This window comes from Bubalus bubalis, chromosome 1 (genome assembly GCF_019923935.1).
Source record: "Bubalus bubalis isolate 160015118507 breed Murrah chromosome 1, NDDB_SH_1, whole genome shotgun sequence".
Taxonomy (NCBI): domain Eukaryota; kingdom Metazoa; phylum Chordata; class Mammalia; order Artiodactyla; family Bovidae; genus Bubalus; species Bubalus bubalis.
In genome coordinates this window covers 132,423,477-132,448,403 of record NC_059157.1, presented here as the reverse complement: position 1 = coordinate 132,448,403, position 24,927 = coordinate 132,423,477, and the positions used below count along the sequence as shown (strand labels likewise).

Below are 24,927 nucleotides of genomic sequence, written 5' to 3'. Positions count from 1 at the left end.
TTTTTGGTTCTCTAATAAATCAACATTATTAAAAAAACTTCCACTCCTCCAAATATTAAACTTGCTAGCTTCCTATAAAAGAGAATCCTTAGCGCTTAGATCAGTAGTTTCTGATCTCTACTTTTGATTAACAAGGTCTCCTCGTTCTAAATTTTCAGACTGATCAGCATAGTTTTAAGGTCCATTTTCCCATTTTTATTTATCATACCTGTCCCTATAGTTCTCTTTACCAAAGGCAGTTTATATAGTCTCTGCAGCTGTATCAGATGAGCAGCACACCAATATCTGTATTTCTTTGGGGCTCACTGAAGAAATGAAATAGATAAAAGGAAATAGAAATATGTCTCACTTCAATTAACTGAATCCATCAATTGGTTTGAGGGTATAATTTCCATTATGATAATCTTATTGTAGACTTTTTTAAAAGGGGGAGTGCTCGTCTCTGTTTTAATGAGATACTGTTTTAACTGGATACTGGCAGCAACCCCTTTTAACTCTCAATAATATAAAGATATTTCTTAAGCAGAGAATCCAGTGTTAAAATTTGGCAACAAACCTGTGTTCTTGTTGTCAAACGTCAGAAATCACGAAATCAAGCTGTCTTATTACATACTTTAGCTTTCTACTTTGAGATGCTCAGAGAGGTTCAATAACTTGTCCAAGGTCACACAGGTAGATTAATACCTCACTCAAAAATTTTTCCTAGGTCTTTGAAACCATAAGGAAAATATGAAGATCATCTACGTAGTCAAATAATGCTGTGACATTAATTTCACTCATGATAGTATAATTCATGGGGATAAAAACATATTATTATTTCATGTATTAAGCACATTATACAATTAACTGACAAAAGAAAAATTCAAATCCACATGACCAAATGCTACAACCAAGTAGAAAAAAACAGACTAAATATAATACTAGTCTAATGTTATGGTAAATTTGGATCAATAGGTTTTTCCTCCCCAAACCCAATTTCATTTATTGAAATTGTTTTTTATTGTATTAAATAATATATCAAAATGCTAATTTACTAAATTTTAGTTTAGAGTTATAAAATAATAGTTCAAGGAAAGATTAAGATTCTATTAATCTTTCTGTAGATGAGAAAATTGGGAGTCACAGAGATTAAGAGGTGTTCCCCATATCACTCACTAGTCAGGGCAGAAAGAGGCCTGGGATCCAATTCTTGGCCTACTGACTCATATTATTTCTTTGGTTCCTCACACCTTCCCCCTCCCATTTTGTTATTAATCAGACAGGAATGTGAATGTATCACTCAGGATTAATTGGTTTTTAAAGGGACTATTCTATTTTCAGAATTTAATTTAATTCTATCTTCAAAGAGCCCAGATAAGATTCTCAATCTATACTGGTCTATAGGAATCTCCAGAAGTTTAACTCAAGCCAACTGGATTAATTCAAGCTAATTAAAAGATGAATTATGATTCATTTAATCCAACATGTACTGTTCACCTACCATGAGCAGATTCTGTGCTAAGTGTGTTAAAAAGATGAACAAGACACAGTCAAGAGAACTCACTAGAAAGCAGTGTGAGAGGATGTGAGACAGAGTCTGCACAGGTGCAGGTGCTAGGAGAGCAAAGAGGAGGGCATCTACCTCAGCCCTGGAGACTCAGGGAGAGTCCTTGTAGGAAATAACCTTTAACTTCTTTAACTGAATTTTGAAGGGTGAGCAAGAATTAACCAAGCAGATGAAACAGTAGGTGTTCTGTTAAAGAAAAACATCATTAGAAAAGGCCAGAGGTATGGAAGCATGCGTGAAGTTTGAGGAAATACCAAAGTTGGGCAAGACAAGACAAGGGTGCTTATGGGCAGATTGTAGATGAGAAGACCAGATAAGAAGACCTCACAAGTCACATCTTCTTTTGGAGCTTAGTGTTTTCCACATATAAGTGTACACGAAATTCACCTGCAGAGTGTTAAAATGCAGATTCTCAGATCTTATCTTCATGGAGCCTGATTCAGTGGCTGTAGTAGGTTCCAGTTATCTGTATTTTTAACAAATATTCTAGATAAGTGCATTCTTCTTGGAAAAATGCTGTTATAGATGACGGTATACCTTGAAAGGCGTTTAAATGTAACAAACATTCTAGATAACTTTTCTAGAGAAGACTGCACTTGGAAAAATGCTGTTACAGATGATGGTGTACCTTGAAAGGAGCTTAAATATAAAGGTGATATCATGAAATTAATGCTGTAGCAAAGAGGGTGGTGAGATATATGTGACCCTGGCAGCAAAGGGACTAGTTGAGGAGTCAGAGTGACCCTTCAGATAAAGACAATAGAGTTTTCTAAGATGGTGACTATGTGGATGGAGAGACAAGGCATATACAAGAGCATTAGGGAGTAAGTGCTGGAGCATTTAGATTTAATTTGGGGAATGAGAGAGAAAGAAGACCGGATGAGGGAGAAAGAGGAGAGGATGGTTCCCAGGTTTCCAACACAGGTAATTGAGGAGGTGGTGGCATTATTAAATAATCCAGGAAATCAAAAGAGGCAGGCTTTATTGGAGGTTATTGGTGGTGATAATGAATTCAGTTTGGAACATGCTGACTTTGAGTTGGATTAGGTAGAGTTGGTCAGGTAGTGGCACTGGTATTTAGTTGGAAAGAAATAATTGGTTTGTAGATACACATTTAGGCTAAGCATAAATGCCAGATTAACTATGTTTTCAGCTTAGTTACTTTAATACCTCTTTACCTGAAAACAGACTATTTAAACATTTATTAAAGATGACAGAATTATGTGCAGAACAAGCCATAGGTAAAATAATAATTTTCGAGAAGCTAGGTACAGAATGTACTGTGTTGTGCTTAGTCACTCAATCATGTCTGACTCTTAGCGACCCCATGGACTGTAGCCTGCCAGGCTCCTCTATCCATGGGGATTCTCCAGGCAAGAATACTGGAGTGGGTTGCTATGCCCTCCTCCAGGGGATCTTCCCAATCCATGGATCAAACCTAGATCTCCCTTATTGCAGGAGGATTCTTTACTGTCTGAGCCACCAGGGAAGCCCAAGAATACTAGAATGGGTAGCCTATCCCTTATCCAGAGGAACTTCCTGACCCAAGAATTGAACTGGGGTCTCCTGCATTGCAGGCAGATTCTTTACCAGCTGAGGTACCGGGAAAGCCCAGGAACAGAATATTTTTACTTTAATTTTTAACTAGGTGATTAGTTAGATTAGTGCTTCCTTGATATAACACAGAACATTTACATTTTTTTCTTATTGATTCTGAAACCAGGACATGATCACATGAATGTGCTAGAAGTCAATCCCTGAAAAAATTAATTTTGACAAAATCAGCTAAAAAGAAAACATGATTTTTATTTTGGTACTTTAAATTTTATATTATGCTAGTTGATCAATACTATTACATTATGATTTTTACAATGTTATTTCTTGACCTTCCACTCCTAAAGCAATGGAAAGTTTAAAATTAATTTAAAGAAATTAGGGAATGGTGGTTCCATTTTAAGTAGATATTTTAACTTCAGTTGAGATTAGTACAACCTATACGTAATTCTAATAATCTTGATCCTGCCATTGAGGAGCTCTCTTTCAAAAAAAACTTGTATTTTCTCTTTCCCTGCAAAAAATGAATCTCTAGGAGCAGAAGAAATTAAGAGAGCTCCCCCAAATAAGTAGCGATGTGTTTAACAGAGATTAAAGTCTTAAAGTAAGAATTTTTATAAGAGCAAAGTACAAAATAAAACATAAAAGTAAAATATTTAGGTGAGTGACAAATTTTAAGGGTGGGAGGACATTTAGATTTAATTTGTACATTCGACCCAGGATTTTGCTTCTACTTATACAGCACAGAGTGACTCTACATTGGGTTTTTATGCTTGAGTTAATCCCATTGCCTTACTATTTTCCTGGCTTCCTGGGTATTTCTGATTCTAGGGAGGCTTTCTGCACAAAAAGATTGATGTCTCACAGCTGTTTGTACTCCACTAGGAGAGTACACCCATCATAGACAAAGGTAGTCTCAAGGGACTAAGTTAATATACACAGATGTTGAGTTCAGAGAATTTGCAGAGCTGTATGGATTTAGTATCTGTGTTGCATAAATGTCAGGAAGAATGCATTAGAGATTTCTACCCTCTAAAGCCATGCAATACTCCAGAAAACTTGTGAAATCCTTTTGTCCCCTGTTAGTTGAGTCATTCTGCAATAGTTGAGTTACTGATGTGGAGACATGGCCTGAATTTGCTATGTGGGCTCAAGAAAGAGAGCAAAAATTTGAAGACTCAGATTCTGGTCTTCAGTCTCCAAGCGATTTGATGTAGAAGCTTGGGTGAGACAGTCAAAGCCTGTGAGCTGCATTCTCCTTATCAGCATGACAAAGATAACTATCCATCCTTTGCCAACCTCACTGAAGCATTTTAGAGATTAACTTTTATGAGGCACTCACAAAAAGTGACTCTTGTAGTAGAAATAATCAGTATTCTATCATAGCTGACAATTCTGCCATATTGGGGGTGGCTTTGTCAAAAAATATCTCTTGTTATTTTCAGAATGGGGAGGAGAAGTAGAACAGGATCCTCCCAAGAAGCACTCCTTTAAAGAATTATGAGAGGCTGATCTTTGGTTTCATGGGAAATAACAAGTATCTTGATGTTAGGAAAGCTTTTGAATTTATTTCCCGTGATATGGTTATTAGTAAACTGGAAAAATCTGCCCCTATCAAACCCTTAGAGATGCACTGGATCATTAATTAAGAGCCTGAAAATAATAGAATCCTAGAGCTGGAAGGAAAGCCAGAAATAGTCGAAGCCAACCATTTTGCAGAAAGACTAGCAAACTCACATCCAATCTGTGTTTGATTATCTTTGGTAAAATTGAGTTCATTTCTCTACTTTTCGTTATACACCCCCCTACCCTGCCCCCACACACATACATTTGGTTGCACATATTGATTGTCCAAGGATACTTGAATCAGGGAGCACAAGTCAGGTCTGAAACTCAACCCTCTAACTCCACTTGCCAAATCATGTGCCTGTGTGTGGGATTGTGTCCTCCAGGGAAAAGGAGAGTGTTTATGTATTCAGCCCACTCAGAGGTTCTCTTTTATAATTTGCCCAGAGATGGTACATGTCATTGTCATAGTTATTTCCTCTCTCCTATTAGAGAGAATTTTGACATGTGATTTTTGAATCTGTGTCTCTGAATCAGAAGAAATACTCCTTCAAAACTCAGGCTCCCATATCAGACTAACTATGGAAGACATAGTAAGATATCCGTATGCAGACAGGCTCACAAAATAGACATGTCCCTTGGATGATCATTGTGAGTGTGGCTCCATCCTTGGATTCCTGGAAAAATGGGTCTCTGTGTGTGTGTGTATGTGTATCTGGAAAGGTTGGGGCTAGAGACGTAAGCAAAACTTATAACTGGGTATAAACAAGATGTCCTTGTAGAACAGTTTTAATGATGATGTTCTGTTGTGTCAGCAGTCTCAGGGATGCATGTGTTAGCACTATTACCAAAATCACTGTTGACAACTAGCTGAAGTGGTAAGGAGGTGCCTAGAACACTAGAGGCATGGATTCTAATTCCAAGTGACCTTGGCTAGTTAGAGATATAGATAGAAACCATTAGGAGAATCTATTATGTTTCTAAATCTGCAGCCCCAAACTGTCCTCAGGCTTTAAAAATTTGAACCCATTAAACTTCATAGACTGCTTTGACAGCGAAGTGTTGCTTAATTACAGTGGCAATCTAATTATAAGGTTTATAAGGTTTCCCTGTAATTGATTCTCTTTCAACTGTGTGGAAACTTCACTTGATATGCATTCCTCCCTGAAACTCATGCGAATAAACCAGTTTCTGGGGCCACTGTGTCTTAGAATCAGAAAGACCATGCCCATTGCACTTTGGAGTCCTTATTCAGGATAGTAAAGGACTCTTCTGAGTATTTCAATTATTCATTGTTTCATTCTTTCATTCATTCATTCACCAATTCATTCTTTCATTCATTCAATAAAAACTACATTAATATATATGTACCTAGCATTACTAGTCTCCAGGGATATAAAAATGTACTGCATATATAGTCACTGCTACAGATGGGCTTACAAACAGTTGGGGAGACAAAAATAAATAATTAAAGCTAAATGTTAATTATGGTATTAGTGATGGATATAAGACGCTAAGTAAGCATTAAGAAAGACATTCCTAATTCTTCACTGTGTGTGGGGGAAGTGGGAGGGTGGTGGTGCAGGCACAGGGCAGCACTCACAAGGAGATAACATTTGGGTGGAATATAAAGGATGAGGAAATATTCAGTGTACAGAAGGCGAGAGTTCTGTTATGTGGAAATGGAAAAAAAAAAAATCCAGAACTGTGAGAGAAGAAGAAAATCAAGCATCTGTTACCATTGTAAACAACCAAATATAATAGGCACTGCTGTGGCTAAACTCCTTCTTCCACATATAATGTATATGAAACACTTTGCTATTTCTGTAAAACATAAAAGCTATCCTACCAAATAACCAAAGGCATTTTTCACAGAACTAGAACTTTCCTGGCTTCAGACTATACTAAAAAGCTATAGTATACTCAAGTACTGGTTTGTCTCCTGAGAAACCTGTGTGTGGGTCTAAGCAACAGTTAGAACTGGACATGGAACAACAAACTGGTTCAAAATTGAGAAAGGGGTATGTCAAGACTGTATACTGTTACCCTGTTGATTTAACTTATATGCAGAGTATATCATGTGAAATGCTGGGCTGAATGTATCACAAGCTGGAAACAAGATTGCCAGGGGAAATATCAACAATCTCAGATAGGCAAATGATACCACTTCAATGACAGAAAGCAAAGACAAACTAAAGAGACTTTTGATGAGGGTGAAAGAGGAGGGTGAAAAAGATGGCTTAAAATTCTACATTCAAAAAATTAAGATCATGGCATCTCGTCCCATCACTTCATGGCAAATAAAAGGGGAAAAGTGGAAGCAATGACTGATTTTATTTTATTGGACCCTAAAATCACAGTGGAAGTGACTATAGCCATGAAATTAAAAGATGCTTGCACCTTGGAAGGAAAGCTATGACAAACCTAGACAGCATATAAAAAAACAGAGACATCACTTTGCTGACAAAGGTCCATATAGTCAAAGCCATGGTTTTTCCAGTAGTCATGTATGGATGTGAGAGTTGGACCATAAAGAAAGCTGAGCACAGAAGAATTGATGCTTTTGAACTGTGGTGCCAGAGAAGACTCATGAGAGCCCCTCAGACTGCAAGGAGATTAAACCAGTCATCCCAAAGGAAATGAGTCCTGAATATTCATTGGAAGGACTGATGCTAAAGCTCCAATACTTTGGCCACCTGATGTGAAAAGCTGACTCACTGGAAAAGACCCTGATGCTGGAAAAGATTGAAGGCAGGAGCAGAAGGGACCGACACAGGATGAGATGGTTGGATGGTATCACTGACTCAAAGGACATGAGTTTGAGCAAACTCCAGGAGATGGTGAAGGACAGGGAAACCTGGTGTGCTGCAGTCCATGGGGTTGCAAAGAGTTGGACACGATTTAGCAACTAAACAATAGCAACATGGTACTGGCACAAAAACAGAAACATAGATCAATGAAACAGGATAGAAAGCCCAGAAAACAACCCATGCACTTATGGTCAGTTAATCCATGATACTGTGGAGAACACTCTGGACATTTCTTAAAAAACTAGAAAAGGGTTACCATATGACCCAACAATCCCACACCTGGGCATAGAGTCAGGAAAGATGAAAACTCTATTTTGAAAAGATATATGCGCTCCAATGTTTATAGCAGCACTATTTACAATAGCCAAGACATGGCAGCAACCTAAATGTCCATTGATAAATGAATGGATAAAGAAGTGTGGTGTATACAGACAATAGAATATTACTCAGCATAAAAAGAATGAAATAATGCCATTTATAGAAACATGGATGGACCTAGAGATTAGCATACCAAGTGAGGTAAGTCAGACAAATATATGGTTTCACTTATATGTGGAATCTAAAATATGACGCAAATGAACCTGTCTATGAAGCAGAAATAGAATCACAAACATAAAAAATAGACTGGTGGTTGCCAAGGGGGAGGAGGTTGGAGGAGGAGTGAAATGGCAGGTTGGGGTTTAGCAGATGTAAGCTTTTATAAATAGGATAAATAAACCATAAGATCCTACTGTATAGCACAGAGAACTATATTTAATATCCTATGATAAACTGTCATGGAAAAGAACATTAAAAAAGAATGTAAATATAAGGATAACTGAATCACTTTATTGTATGGCAGAAATTAATACACAGTAAATCAATTATACGTCAATAAAATATACTGGTTAAAAATTGATACAAATGAATTTATTTAAAAAACAAACTTGCAGACATGGAAAATAAACTTTATGGTTGCCAAAGTGGAAACTGGGGGGCCAAATTATGAGTTGGGGATTAATGGATATATACTACTATATATAAAATACACAAACAACAAGGACCTACAGTATAGCCCAGGGAACTATATGCAATATCTTATAATAATCTATAATGAAAAAGAATCTAAAAAAGAATAAAATATATATATCACCACTTTGCTGCATACCTGAAACTAAAACAATGTTGTAAATCTACTGCATTTCAATTAAAAAAAAATTAAGAGTAAATCCTTGAAAAATCATCACAACATATGGGTACATTTATTATATTCTTGCCATAGACGGGGAAAGTGAGGTTTAGTGAGGATAAGTCGTAGGAGCAAGATCCCACAGATAATATATGGTGAAGCAGGATTTGAAAGTGATGTCTGACCTTGAGCCCAAGCTCTTAAGCAGTCTGTTTCTGTAGTCTCTTCAAATGTAAGGAATCATGAAGCAATGTCTGACGCATGCCATCAAAGCCTTTCAGCATCCTTTCCTCACCCCTCTCATTTTTGGGGAAGGCAGTTAATTACAGAAGTCTAAGCCGTCAAGATCTAGCTCTCAGTTTCCCCAAAGGTAAAATGACAAAGTTGTGCTATGTGAACTCTAAAGACCTTTATATCTCCAAGATTCTGTTTTAATTTAATCTTGCCCCAAGCTTTATTTTAAGAAGTGTTTTAAGAACACTTTGTTTTTGTGTTATATAAATCTTCCAAAAGACTTACATACTAGATTGCATATCAGTATTAATGACTCAAATGCATAGGGCATCTAGATTATAATCATTCTTTGGATGACTATGAAACAATAATGTGTCCAGTTTTCCACATTAAATTCCTACATATGAAGAAAAAGTGTTCTTATAACTAAAGTACAGGATATGTATTTTAATTCCCTGATCAATTACCAAATTCTTCACAGAGCTCTTTCTAATTTCTCAAAAAAATAGGAGTGAGCAAGTAGATAGACCCTGATGAGGGGTCATTCTGCTCTTCTTTGCTGCATGGTTTAATAAACCAATATATTCTAGCTTTATTGTATTCTCCTTTGCTGTATTCTCCTACATGTAATGGCTGCTGCTGCTGCTGCTAAGTTGCTTCAGTCGTGTTCGACTCTGTGCAACCTCATAGATGGCAGCCCACCAGGCTCCCCTGTTCCTGGGATTCTCCAGGCAAGAATAATAGAGTGGGTTGCCATTTCCTTCTCCAATGCATGCATGCATGCTAAGTCACTTCAGTCATATCTCACTCTGTGAGACCCTTTGGACAGCAGCCCACCAGGCTCCTCTGTCCATGGGATTCTCTAGGCAAGAATATTGGAGTGGTTTGCCATTTCCTTCTCCCATGTAAAGGTAGATAGTGTCAAATAAGCACAGGGCTTAAAGAGAATTATTTTTTTTAACTCTTATTCTTCAAGGCCAACTAAACTCTAGTTAACTCAAGATAGAGAGGTGTCTATTTTACTTTTTAACAACATCTATAACATGTTATACTCAACACTGGCTTTTTGATTTTTTAACTTTCTCAAATCTACATTCTATATTTGGGAAACTGTCAACTTTTGGAATCTTGGTGGTAAGCAGACATGCACTTTCCCAGAATACCTTGCAGACAGCATACGGAAGTGTAATCTCAGCTCCACCAACCAGCATCACCTGAGCCCACTATAAATGGAGACCCGGGGGCAGACAGTCATGGGAGAACATTCATCCTGGCAGTGGGTGGCAGCAGCTGAAGCTCCAGCATGGGGTTTTCATGGTCCTTCCATCCAGAGTCTAGTTCCAGGAGTGTTTTTCAAAAATATTAAAAAAACCTTTTACTTTGAAATAATCGCAAGCGTACAGAAAAACTGTAAGTATTCTTGTAATACTTATGTATTTTGTAATACCATTGTAAGTTCAATGGACTCTCATAATACCCTTTTCCCAGACTTACCAGTTTCTAACATTATGCTATATTTGTGCTTTTTCTCTCTCTTTATATAGGCAATTACATTTAATATCATGCATATTATTATTTTCATTATTCCAAATCACTTGAGAGTAGGCTACCTACACTATGCCCCTATAACCCTTCATATTGCAGCATGTATTTCATATGAACAAAGATATTCTCCTGCCATAGTTATCATATATCAATCAATATATATGACACTAACACCAATCTAACCTCCAGACCATATTCAAGTTTCAATTGTGCCAACACCGTGCTTTATAACAATTTTGTTTCCCACTCCAAGATCCAGTCCATGATCACATATTGCATTTCCAGGTCTCCTTTTAATGTGTAAACATCTCAGTTTTTCTATGTTATTCATGATACTGACATTTAAAAAAAAACAACATAATCTGCTACTTTTTATAGAATATCCCTCATTTTAGGTTTATCTGAGATTTTCTCATGATTAGATGCAAGTTTTGCATCCTCACAGGAGTGATGTGTCCTTCTCAGGGCATTGCATCCAGAGATGGATATTCAGTTGATCACCTTATTGGTGATGTTGACTTTGGCTACTTAGGGTGCAGTTTCTCCATGGGAAAGGCACTATTTTTTGTTTTGTAATTTACTTGGGTGACATTTTGAGGTCATGTAAATCCTGATTATACTCAAATTCCCCTTCATCAGATTTAGCATCCAATGATCATTTATTCTCTCTTGAATCAATTTTTACTATGATTGCAAAAGTGGTGATTTTTCTATATCATTCTTTCTATGCTTATCAATTGTTTATGCTTCTCAATTGTTCAAATATACTTCTAATAAATTGCCTTTATGCTTAAATGAGCCAGAGTTGTTTTCTGTCACTTAACAGCTAAGAATGCCTGATGGATGTACTTGTATATTTAGGCAACTAGTTCTAAGAACCTATCAAACAAGTTCATTCAAATGGTCAATCTAATCAGTCCAAGGAGAGACAGTGAGGAACACCCTTAGGAAACAAAAATTATACAGCTTTTCACAACACTTCATTCTACTTTTAAAACAGATTTACAGACTATACTTTTTTTAATATTCTCAGCCAAACAAATGACTACTAAAATTGAATATATAAAATATATGATAAATATATATTCACTCTGAGTAGGTTCCTTAAGAAGCTAAAAATAGAACTACCATATGATCCAGCAACCCCACTCCTGGGCATATACCTGGAGGAAAACATGGCTCGAAAAGAGACATGCACCCCATTGTTCATGGCAGTGCTGTTTACAACAGCCAGAACATGGCAGCAACCTAAATGTCCACTGACAGAGGAATGGATAAAAAGAAGATGTGGTACATATGTACAATGAAATACTACTCGGCCATTAAAAGTAATGAAATAATGCTATCTGCAGCCATATGAACGGACCTAGAGATTATCATACTAAGTGAAATAAATTAGAGAAAGATAAATATGTGATATCACTTATATGTGGACTCTAAAAAATGATACAAATGAACTTATTTATGAATCAGGCTCACAGACTTAGAGAATGAATTTGTGGTTACCAGCAGGCAAGAATGGGGAGAAGGGACTCTGGGATTGACATGTGCATATTGCTATATTTAAAATAGAGAGCTAATAAGGGCCTACTGTATAGCACAGGGAATGCTGCTCAATATTCTATAATAACCTAAATAGGGAAAAGAATTTGAAAAAGAATAGATACAACTGAGTCACTTTGCTATATACCTTGTTAATCAACTAATAAAATGTTTTTAATCAACTATGTTAATACAACATTGTTAATTGTTAATCAGCTATGCTCCAATATAAAATAAGAATTTTTTAAAAATAAAAAAGATAAAAAATTAAATAGTTACACTAAAAAGCAGGAAGAAATATTTTTTTGTGACTAAATGCCAAACATTGAACATTTGAAAACATCTAGCAGTTTATTATAATGCTTACTTTTCCCTTAGATTTTTTTATTGTAATTCAAAATAATAATAGTGTAATGGGAATAGCACACTAGTGGAAGGCAGCTTTCATTCCAGTACTAGTTCTGCTAAGGTATATGGGACTTTTTGAGCAAGTCTCTTATTTTCTTTGACCTCAGTCTCCTCATCTGTGAAATGAGATGATTGAACAAAACAATTTCAAGAGTCCTTCAAGCTTAGGATTCTGGGACTTCAATACTGAATATTATTGCAATTTTTGAAGACATAAGGAACTGTTAGCCTAGAATATTCTAATGAGCATATTTGGATCCAAGATTATTCTGGTATAAAGACCTAACACCTGTAAAGCATCAGAACAATTTAGAGGGCAATTTAGTCTAAAGATGCTATAGCAGCTGTCTGAATAGATGTCTTTCCCAAGAGATAAATAATGTCACAGTGCATGGCACTGGTCAGATCACATCTTGAGCTGTGTGTCTTGTTCAGAGGGCCATACTTTCATGGAACCATTAAAACATCAGAAATGTCATTATGAGAAACGATTGAGTGAACTGGGCTGTTTATCTTGGAGCAGAAAAGATTTAATAGGATGAAGACATAACAGTTCTTTAAAATATTTAAAATTTTGTTTTATTCAGTTGGAACATAATAGGTTTGCTGAGCTTTCTCCAGATGGAAAAAGTATAACCAGTTGGGTAGAGGTTATGACAGGAATATAAGAAAGAAATTTTATTCAACCACAGCTGTGGTAGCTGCTCTTGCCAGCTCCTCTGTCAGGTACCTCATCATTGTGCCTCTGTGATGTCAGAAAACTATTCAAGAATCAAGCTTTTTGCTAAGGTCTCAGTGCAATAGATCAGGTCCTGTTCTTTATGTAGATGTTTTCAGATCACTGTACCCTAAATGTTAATGTGTGTAAAAATCACGGGTATATTGGAGAATTCAGTTTTGGATTCACTAGGTCTGAAGAAGGACCTGAGATTTTGCATTTTTCAACCAGCTCCCAGATCTTTCATGTACACATAATCAATCACCTGTCCAATCAGATGATCAGCGTGTCCAATCAGATGTTCAATCAGATGTCTAATCCAGCATGATCAGAAGATACCATTTTGTATGTTACAGTTAACACCCGTGTGAAAGGAGGTGAAAACATATTTTGCAGCTCCAGCAGCTTCATCTTAAGAGGTTTAAATGTTTTCCTGTTTCTCATCTTGACAAGGTTCTGTGTTTTCAGACTTTTCACTAGTTTTGACCACTTCGCCTCATGGCACTGGCATGCCTCTGTCTGATGCTCACCTGTATACTTTCAAGAAACCAGGGAATGTTTCCCCCAGAACACACTGGGTTTTGCTTATTTTAGGTCATTACTTCAGTCGACTACAACCATTTCGGGTGGGCCACACAGACACGCATACCCAAACACACATACCGTTTTACGGTGCTTTTCAGTACTTTCATCCACAGGCATAATGGTCTTGGGTCAGAGGCCTGCGTATGTACAAGGACACTGTGCTCTGCTTCCATTCGGCCCCCCTTTACTCTTGGCCTCTTCCATCTCCAAGCAGGCAGCTCACTACAGTGAGAACGGGGTACTGTATCCAGGGTCTTCTCACAGTCATTGCCTTGAGGAAACTTTATCTCACCCAGCTAGGGTACCAGTTTTAACCCTCAAGGGTGTATGGACTATTTCCTTCTTACATAAAATCCATTCTAATATTTATATAAAGTCATCATGATCTCCTCAAGTCTTTACTTTCCAAGCCAAATATCCCTAGTTCCTTCTATGATTATTCATCTGAAATGGTTCTGAATTCCTCTACCATACCAGTGGCTTTAAAAACTGCATAGTTTTTAAGAGGCTCAGTGGAAGTGGGAATTCTGTGGCTCCCTAGGTAGATTTCTGGCATCACAACAGCACCAATCAGCTGTTAGAATCTCCATGATTTATAGATGACCATATGGCATTCTGTTTGGAAAAAAAGTTTTTGCTACACCAACTCCGACTTACAGGGTTTGTCTGGCTTTTCAGGGTGGTTCCTATGTATGAGCAGGGACTTTGGGGACTTGTATATGCAACTGCAATGCAAACTCTCCTGCGTGGCTCAGGTTCACCCCATTTCAAAGCTGCTGGCAGAGTTCTGTGGGTTTCTCTTTAATGAAATGGGGCTAAGCAAACTTCACCTATCTATATGAGCTCATTATTTTTCACCTGTACAATTTTTAATGGTCATTGTCTAAAAATAATAAAGATGATCAATCTAGTGAAATCTCACATGGAGAGTGATAATGGTCATTTATCTAATGGAATTTTAATAGGAGAAGTAGTATATCAGTACTAATACAGATCAGTCAAAAATGATGGCATGGCATCCAAAGCACAAGCCACAAAATGAAAAATAAACAAGTGGGACTACATCAGACTAGAAAAGCCTCTGCACACACAGCAAAAGAGACCATCAACAGAGCGAAAAGAAAATCTATGTAATTGGAAAAAAAATATTTGCAAACTATACGTGATAAAGGGTTAATATTCAAAATATATAAAGAACTTATGCAACTCAATAGCAAAAAACCCCAAATAGCCCAATTAAAAAATGGGGAAAGGACCTGAGTAGACATTTCTCCAGAAAAGGTATAGGAATGCCTGCAGGTATATGAAAATATGCTCAACAACACTAGGTAGTAGGGAAAAGCAAATTAAAACCATAATGAGCTATCATCTCATACTTGTTAGAATGGTCATCATCCAAAAACAAGAAATAACAAATGTTAATGTGAATGTGGAGAAAAGGGAGCTGTTGTACACTGTTGGGGGATTGGAAATCAGTATAATAACTATGGAAAACAATATGGAGGACCTTTAAAATGTAAAAGTAGAACTACCATAGGAGAAGGCAATGGCAACCCACTCCAGTACTGTCACCTGGAAAATCCCATGGACGGAGGAGCCTGGTAGGCTGCAGTCCATGAGGTTGCTAAGAGTAGGATACGACTGAGCATCTTCACTTTCACTTTTAACTTTCATGCATTGGAGAAGGAAATGGCAACCCACCCCAGTGTTCTTGCCTGGAGAATCCCAGGGACGGGAGAGCCTGGTGGACTGCCATCTATGGGGTTGCACAGAGTCAGACACGACTGAAGTGACTTAGCAGCAGCAGCAGCAGCAGAACTACCATATGACCCAGCAATTCCATTTTTGGGAATACATCCAAAGGAAACAAAATCACTAACTCAAAAAATATCAGCATCCCCACGTTCAAAGGAGCACTATTTACAACTGCTGAGACATGAAAATACCTGAAGTGTCTATTGGTAGATAAATGGTTAAAGAAGTTGTGGTATACACACACACACATATATAAAATGGATTATTAGTCATAAAAATGAGGAAATTGTATCATTTGCAACAACATGGATGGACTCTGGAGGCATTATGCTAAGTTAAATAAGTCACTCAGAGAAAGAAAAACACTATGATCTCACTTATATGTGGAAACTAAGAACAAACAAACTCAGACTTGTGGTTACCAGAGGCAGAGAGGAGGGGAGAGGGAACTGGAAGAAGGTAGTCAAAAGGCACAAACTTGCAGTTATAAGATAAATACTAGGGATGTAATGCACAACATGAGGATTATAGCTAACATTGCTGTATGACATAGAGGAAAGTTGTTAGAGTGAATCTTAAGAACTCTCATCACAAGAAAGAAATTTTTTCCTTTTCCCTTCTTTCTTTTTATTGTATCCTCACAAGAAAATGGATGGTAACTGAACCTATTGTGTCACAATATAAGTAAATCAAACCATCATATTGTATGCTTTAAACTTATATAGTGTCGTACGTCAATTATTTCTCAATAAAATTGGGAAAAAAACAGACAATATACAAACAAATGGTTATTAAACACTGGGAAAAAAAGCCTCACAGGGTCGGATCCTTGAGAGATGGAAAACAAAGTGAGTCCTGTAATTGCCCTAGCCTACTGCCAGCAAAGAGTTTTCCAGACATAAGGTAGGAAGCAAGAACCCCCCAAAACTCTTATACTCGCAATAAGCTGAGGAGACAGAGTGGAGGGTTAAGGAGGCCCAGGTGTTAGAATACACAGGGCAGAGTAGGGAGAAGTCTGAACAGAGGGAGAGTGCTGGAGAAATGCAGGGGCTTCCTCCTCTAGTCTTCCACTGAGTTCTGACCATGTATGTGAGGAAATGACCCTTACACCATCAGAAAGGAGCAGGCAGAGAAATTCTTAGAGCTCACATGGGATTATAAAGAGTCCACATTCCCAAAGCCAAGTCAAGAAATCTTCGGATAAGTAGGACGTCAGATAAAGTACTCAAAAGGATAGTACCACAGTAAACAGGACAATCAGCCCTAGACCAAAATACTTTGGGCTTCTGGTATCATGTAAGAACTCTTAAAAGCAAACCTTGAAATGATCAAGCTGTTCCCGAGTATACTAACTGTATCCAAACATAAAACTTAAAAAAAAAAAAAAAAAAGAAAAAAAAATCCAGCACCTAACAATGTAAAACTCACAATGTCTGGCATCCAATCAAAATGTACCAGGCATACAAAGAAACAGAAAAACACAGCTCATAATGAAGATAAAAATCAATCAATAAAAACAGTCCACAAAATGACACAGATAATAGAGTAAACAAGGAAATTAAAATAGCTACTGGTAAATGTTTTTTAACATGTTCACTGCCTACCTGCAAAGTCATAAATATATTCTCTTATTTTAACCTACTTGAGATGGACTTTTGTGTACATGCAAAATAGAAGTCAAGATTTACTTTTTTAAAAAAAATATAGATATCCAATTAGCCAAGAATCATTAATTGACAAAGAACATTTTCCTCTTATAATGCAGGTATCCCCTATGTCACAAATAACATATTTATACATGAAATATGACATTATAAGACAATACTGACAGTGTGCTGTGTTAGATCTTGGGCTCTGAACAATTAGTAATGGTTGTGATAACCAACCAATAGGGTATTAGCTATCTCCCTGTTCATATTCTGTATAACATAATCATATATAAGATATAAAGATATTTCTTAACAGGCTGGGGAAAAAGTCTTCTGTTTGGTATTCCTAGGGATGGCATAGGTGAGAAGGGGTGAGAAGTGGGTGGGTGAGGTGAAGATGAAGGAAGGGGTCTCTGAAAGAGATGTAACCCCCAATTCATAGCATCTGCTCTCTGATCCATGGGTTACAGGCTAAAGATGACTTTTCCCTTCCACGAAATCTGAATCATAAAAAGGTTTCATTTTTCAGAAAGCTTGGCTATTCTATGTTCTTTACTGGTGGATTTGAAATGACATCATGTTTAGATGTCTCCAAACACCCAGATTGGACTTAGGTACCACAAGGAGACATTAGGCTGGAGTGTACCTTCACTAAGTGCAGCAAATGCATACCAGTTATTCTATCAAAATATCAAGAAGTGAATTCTAGAATATAAAGTCTTTACACAGCTCCAGCTTATGCCTGTGTTGGAAACATGAGATCTCAATGAAAAGTGTAAAAAAGCAGCCTGCCAGATGTTTTGACTACATGGCACATCACATCTCAGTGTTTCTGAGGTTGGCAGTGGGAATACTAGAGACTCGGGCTTTTAAAATTAACAAGTTCTGTTTTAACCTTTTTCTTATTCTTTACTTTAAAAATGTTTTTAGAGTCAAAACATTTGTGTGCTGGAATTTTTTCCTTCAAACACATGTTTTTAGGAAGAATGTTTATAAACTATAAACAAAATCTAGGAAGAACATATTGTGTTTCTTACGGTAAATCTATAAAGGAAACTGTTGGCCAGTATAGCTGGGGAATGAGAGTTTCAGGTTAATCAAATATTCAGCAATATTATGCCATGAGTATTATCATTTTCCTAAATGTTAGGAGCATAATATTAGTCTCGTAACAAGCATGATTTGCTTATAAATATACTGGAAGCACTTGGGAATCTTGCGGGAGCTTGTGTCATAATTTTGAGCATCAGTTTCACCGTACATGAATTTTCTTCAATAGAATTCTAGTTAATTTTGGACAATAAATTTATGTCTGAAGTAAATTCACTCAAGGAGTATTAATACTGATTATTTGAGGCGGAACGGCAGGTACTATTTGAGCTGAGGGGAGAGAAAAGGTGAGGGCAGCAGCTTGTTGTTCAGTCACTAAGTCGAGTCTGACTCTTTGCAACCCCACGGACTGCAGCACACCAGATTTCCCTGTCCTTCACTATCTCACAGAGTTTGCTCAAATTCATGTCCATCCATAACCAAATTAACACAATCAACCCCAGCCTTAAGCCAGCATTACCTCATTCTCCTCACAAATTCTGTCCCTCCCCCCAAAAAATACCTCCTGATTTTCACAGATTTCCCTCTAAAAATGTAAATATCCATATAGGGTTTGCACATGTGTGGCATATTGGCATTAATTATGTTTTTGTCAGCAAAGGGTTGATAAAGAAATGACACAGGATAGAAAATGGTGGCATCAGGAGGGAAAAAATGGATCTTTTAAAAAACTGGAAATATCCATGACAAATATTACCTACTTCACAGTTTTGCTTTAGGTATCACTAATGAAAAACTGCTGTTATAGATGCTGAGAACATTCTATGACCTTATGTTGGACTGGCTTCTTATGTTAGTTGTTTCTAGTGAGTCAAATGAGTCTCCAGTGGCCAGATCTAATGTATTAACATAAGTTGTTATCCAAACTTCATGAAAAAATTTTTAAAAAGCTTAAGTAAACTTAAGACAAACACAAAACCCTTTTGGGGGAAGATAAATAAATAGCTACTCTTTGAGCTGTTAATAATCTTGTAATTTTTGTCATTTAAATTTTCTTTAGTTAATGTCCTGTGAAGCCAGAGGGTATGGAATTTTTCCTTGGCAGGTTTGAATAAGTCAAAAAAGCTTGTTTCCAATGTCTATCATAGAGATCAGTTACAATTATGAACAGATTTTTTTGTCTTCTGAAAAAACTGTTTTTTCTTTTCCAATTTATTCAGAAAAAAATTCATGTGTAATAAATACACTCAGTTTTAGTTGAAATAACTTTTGTAACAAAAATTCTACTGGGGATCCTTTATTAAAAATTAAAAAATTAATTCAAAATTGAAATTATATTGCTTTGTCTTTATACCATTTCAGAAAAAGGTTTGGTTAAGGGAACATTCAGAGACATGTAATTATTTTGCTCTAATTGGCAGTGTTAACTCATATGCACATACACAAATAAGCATCGCACTGCAGAGCACACAGAGATATTGGAGGGTTTAAGATCACAGGTCATCTATTAGGAATTGAGAGTTGGTCAGAACTGATGTTAAAGTGTATTTAAACACCATTGATTCCCTTGGTCAAAAGGGAAAAACAAGGAAATCTAAAACAGTTGCTAAAGAAACAACCTTTGCTTAAGTTGCTGGGGTGATGAATTCCCCTTGGAAATAATTGGTGATGCACCTGGAAAAATGGCACAACTCTTGGGCCTGCTCCTAAGAAATATACCTGTGGCATTCACTTTGAAACCAAGAAATCTATACCACTATGCTGTGCTATCTATCTGTAATAGTTGTCATTTGTCAACTTTTATCTTCTAATGAACTACCAGAGTAAATCAAATTTGTGTTTTTAAAAGTTTGTGGCTTCTAAAATGAATGCAGTTTCTATGGTAAACTGGATGAATTAGACATATGTATCAAAATTAATAGATTTTATTTACAAAGTTGCAAAACCTAAGGTACCACAGGAGTTTTAGACAATTTTTGAAAACTTCATGTGAATACCTCCCCTCCTTCAGGCTGTTTATTTAAAAAGCAATTTATTTGAAAATCTTTTGGATTTGGAAAAGACAAGTATTAGAAGGCACAGTTAATGATTGCAAATATTTTCTGTTGCATTCCCGTTTTAAGGTATCAGCCAAGTAACACCAGTGTTCAAATAAACTCCAAAGTTGGCAAAAAATGTTAGTAAATCTGCTCATCCCTGGTCCACTTTACCAAATATGTATTCTGATTTTAAATTACAAATATTTTGGAGTGTTTGGGCTATGCTTCTTCTCCCTTGTGATTAGAGTCAGGTATGCACAGGAAGATGATGCTGTTTCTGATAAGGAAAGATTCTTTATTTAATCTAAAGGTATCAACACAATGGGGATTTTGTACATAGGCTAAATACTATTTTCTGGGAAAGAGACTGGGGTTTTAAAATGTCAGCAAATAACTATATTACAAATCAGGTTGTAAAAAGTGTTTTAGTTTGGGGAGGGAGTATTCGCAACCAGAAGATAATATCATTTAATAGCTACTAAACTAGTAAAGCCTTAGAAGTTAGTATCAATGGTCAATAGCAAATAGGAAAAAAGTATTGTGCTCTGAAATTTTGGCAAGCATATTGATTACAGTCTTTATTTAGTAATGTTTCCAAGTTAAGCTTGGCAGCAAAGATTTGTGAGTTTTACTGCAAGCCATCATATTCGTTGTTACAGCAGTGCACAAGCAAAAAACATTATGGCAAAAACATATACAGAGCCTTACATTCTGTCTATTCTCTCAAAGTGAAATGAAACCATCAGACATTATTCTGGGCAATTCAAGTTTCAGTAATGCCTTTCCTTTAAATATCCAGAAAATTGAGTTTAAATTATTTTGGGGGTACCTGAGTTTATCAGATTGTTGCTTGCATTATTCATTCACAAAAACATATTTTCAAACAAAAAATAATGTGGAAAGTTTCATTAAATTGCCCAAGTAGTCAATTCTGAATTTTGTGTGAATGAGCAATTTTCTGAGGACTGACTCCATTTATTAAAATCTTCCTATTTTTATTCCTGTGGAGAAACTGTTTGGGGATAATAAATAGATCATACATAAAATTAAAAGTACCATTCTTGGGAGTGAAGATGAAGCATAAAACTATGGTAAAAACCCTTTGTTAATTTTTGAGCTGTCATTGTTTGAATGGTTGTTACTTAACTTCTCAATTAGTGTAGCTTTAATAAGAAACATGCAGATCGTATTTATTGTATGTATTTAGAAATATACTTCAGGTACTAATTATTGTCTAACAATTGTGATATAACTCTATTAATAATTTTCAAAACAAGATGATATCAGTAGTATGGGAAATGCTTTTAGAATTCTGATAGTGCTGATTCAGAATTCTTATAAAACTTTGGAATATGATACAATACCATTTTATATAAAACTAAATTATAATCCAAAAGAATTTCTCCACAGGCTTAGAAATTAAATATTGGGTAATACTAAGTCATAAATTCAATAACTGTCAATTTATCTGTTTTTCAATTGTCCTAAAGATACAGAAGTAACATCCTTGTAACATTCATGCACATTACACACTAGAGTGAAATTATCACATATGATAAAACTGTAGTTGATCATCTTTGTAATGGAAAGGAAGCCCAAACATCAAGTCCATGACTAAAACATTTAGGAACAGTAAAAAAATAAATAAATAAAATAAAATCTCAGTTTATACTCTAGGAAGCTGAGTTGGTATTTCATTTTTTTCCACCCAAAGCATGCACCTGCCTTTATAAGGAAGAACCAACTATGTGAATGAAAACTGGAGTCAAGGTTAAAGTAATCTTGCCCAAGAGAGTGGAGAACATCAGAGAGAAGCAGTGGCTCAGCTCAGATGAGCTTTAATAGCCAGAGACAGCACCTCCTCTGAAAAACATTAGAGCCTCTTGGACATATGTTTGAAATTCATCCTAAGTCATCCTGTGACTATAAGGATAGGTGACAGTGTCCCATCATCTAAGTGGGAAAAATACAGCACAAACCATTTTTAAAATGATCACTTTAAAAAATAATACGAAAGTGGCAAAGTGTTCCAAACGTCAAAAACCTTCGCAGACGATAAGAGAAAAGCTTTGTCTTTCCTATGATTGTTTGCCCTTCAGTTGACATACATGCTGAGTTGCATCAATAGGGATACAACGGAAACACGGTCATCTCCAGGTTTCCTCCTTTTGGATTCCTTGATCTTGTTTAAAGAAACAGGCTCAGGGAATACACATAAAACAAACTTCCCAATCGAAGTTCTGAGGTCTTTCCTCCCCTTTTCCCACCCTCAGAAACCCGTCTAGTTTTACCTACAGCCCTGGACTGAAATGTCATGGTCATGTTGCACCACTTCACTTGTTGAATTGTATGGAGGCAGTACTTGACCACAGTTACTTGGTGAACCGCCTTGCTCTTATATTAGTCCCCAAGATTCCTATCCAATTCGATGGAAATGTCTTACCTGCATGTGTCCCTGGTACATTCTGCTTCGGCTTCTTCAGGACTCCCTGAGGTTGCCGGATGCTTCTCCTCGTGTTCACTTGCACGGCAACAGAGAAGGTGGGTTCTCAGAGGGTGCCCCTAAGCCTGGCGGAAGGCTCCAGGTAGCCCGGCCGCCAGCGGCCCCTTGAAGCTCTGCGGGCTGCGGGGAACTGTTCTCCGCTCGGGGTGCTGAAAGGGGACACTGGAGAGCGCGCGGATGAAGCGAGGAGCCCAGGCGGCCACGCTCTCCCTCAGGCACGGTCCTGCTTGCCGGGCGTCTTTAAAACTCACTCTTTCTCCGAACACTTTCTCGTTTCCTGCCTGGCTGCCTCATGTCTCTCTCACTCTCTTCACAGCGAACCCCTTCCTCCTCCCAGCCCTGACGTGAGCGCCCACACCAGCCGCCGCAGCTGCCGAGCTGGGCGCGCGCCGCCCTCCCGGCCGCGTCCCTGCCGAGAGCCCGCGGGGCCGGGCACGCGCGTACGCGTCCCCGGCTGGCCCTGGGCTCGGCCGAAGGAGGCGCGCGCCCCCCTGCGCGCGTGCTCGGGAATGCGCACACGTGGAGGCCAAGTGCCCGGGTGGTGGTGGTCAGGTGGGGCAACGGCTTCTAGGGGAGGTTCCAGAGGAGCTGGAGGCTAGTTGCAAGAAAAAGTAGGAGGAATATGCATTGTCTGTTCAGGAGCCATCAATACCGAGTAAGCCCATCATCCTAGAGATTGAATAAACCGAGCGTGGGGTTTCCGAAGAGTTTATTTCTATTCTGATTCAGCTCTCACAAGTTACCTCCGTGTCACTCCGTGCCTCTCCCCACTCAACCCACCCCCAATTCACCCCACCTCCAATTCATTGCTGTCTACCCTAAAACAGCAAACTCCAGTCTCCAAGGGCCTTCCATGATTTGTTTTTCTCCCTAGCACTTAACATCACATAACATCCTGTATATTTTATACATTTATTTTATTTATTGTCTATCTCAATATATACAGTGTTATTTCCATGAGATCAGGGATATTTGGGGGAAGGAGTGTACCTATTTTTGCGTGGGTGTATCACAAGCACAGTACCTCTTGGCACATAGTAGCACCCTATAAATATTTGCTGAATGAATGGGTGTTTAATATATAGGTAGAGTGCATTTCAATATGTTTTAAGTTTAAGAGACTGGATAGTCTGATGCAATGTTTACATTATAAATATATATACACAAAACAATGGGCTGGTGTATGTGTGTATACTGTGATTACCTACTTTTGTTGGTAAAAAGATCTCCAATTGCACAACATCCCCCAAATTATATAAGGCATGATATAATCCCCCAAATCTTGCATATAGCATAATATACTTTTCATAAAGTTAAAAAAAACTCCTTAGGAATATAAATATATTTGTATGTAACTATATGAAAAGAAAAACAATAAAACAATTAATATCATATTTAAAATGGTGACACTGGGTGAGGGGAGGTAGGGGAAAGGGATGGGGAGGTATTGTACGTGAAGGCGAATTGTCATATCTCAGCTATTATGTTGGGTGGTGATTCACAGACATGTATTACTCTATACAAATCACTATGTAACCAAATAAAACCATGCATGAACTAGTGAGGACAGAGTGAAATGAACCACAAAAACAATTAATCCAATTCAGTGCACCTGAGGCCCTAGAACAATCAACCAACTGAACACAAAATGACTAAGACTTGCAGGCAGGAGACTTGGATTCCTATTAGATTCCCCCAGTGGTTAACCTTGGACAATTTCCTTTACCCTCTATAAACTTCAGCTTTTTAATGTCTAAACGCTGCATGAAAACTCATGGTTTTATTTTGAAAATTGATACATGTTCATAAGCACTGTAAACTGTAAAGTACCATCCAATTCTTGTTTTATTGTCCTTTATAGGACAGAGCACTGAAACAGGAGTCAGTAGGTAGAAGTGCTACTTCTATGACACTACCTAACTTCTCTCTCAGGCAAGAAATTCTCTATTTCCTCACTTTTGAAGTAAGGCAAGTATCTGCCTAGCCTACTGCACAGGGCTGCTGAGAACTAATGTATGCAAAGGGAGTTGTCAATTTTAAACCATCATATATGAGTATGCAAACTGTTTTTTTTCTAGTTCAGAAAATGGGGCTTCCCAGGTGGCTCAGTGGTAAAGAATCCACTTGTTAATGTTGGAGGTGCAAGAGACATGGGTTTGATCCCTAGGTCAGGAAGATCCCCTGGAGTAGGAAATGGCAACCCACTCCAGTATTCTTGCCTGGAGAATTCCATAGACAGAGAAGCCTGGCCGGCT

At 37.4% G+C, this 24,927-nt stretch overlaps 1 protein-coding gene across 1 annotated transcript in view; it reads right to left on the bottom strand.

The window, feature by feature from the left end:
• PEX5L (peroxisomal biogenesis factor 5 like) overlaps positions 1–23,011 on the bottom strand; it is a 318,150-nt gene extending 295,139 nt beyond the window's left edge. The window contains exon 1 of the mRNA XM_025287945.3: positions 22,613–23,011. Within this exon, the coding sequence (XP_025143730.1) occupies positions 22,613–22,633 (21 nt within the window). The 5' untranslated portion in view covers positions 22,634–23,011. The remainder of the gene's footprint in view (positions 1–22,612) is intronic.
• Positions 23,012–24,927: the final 1,916 nt, after the last annotated feature.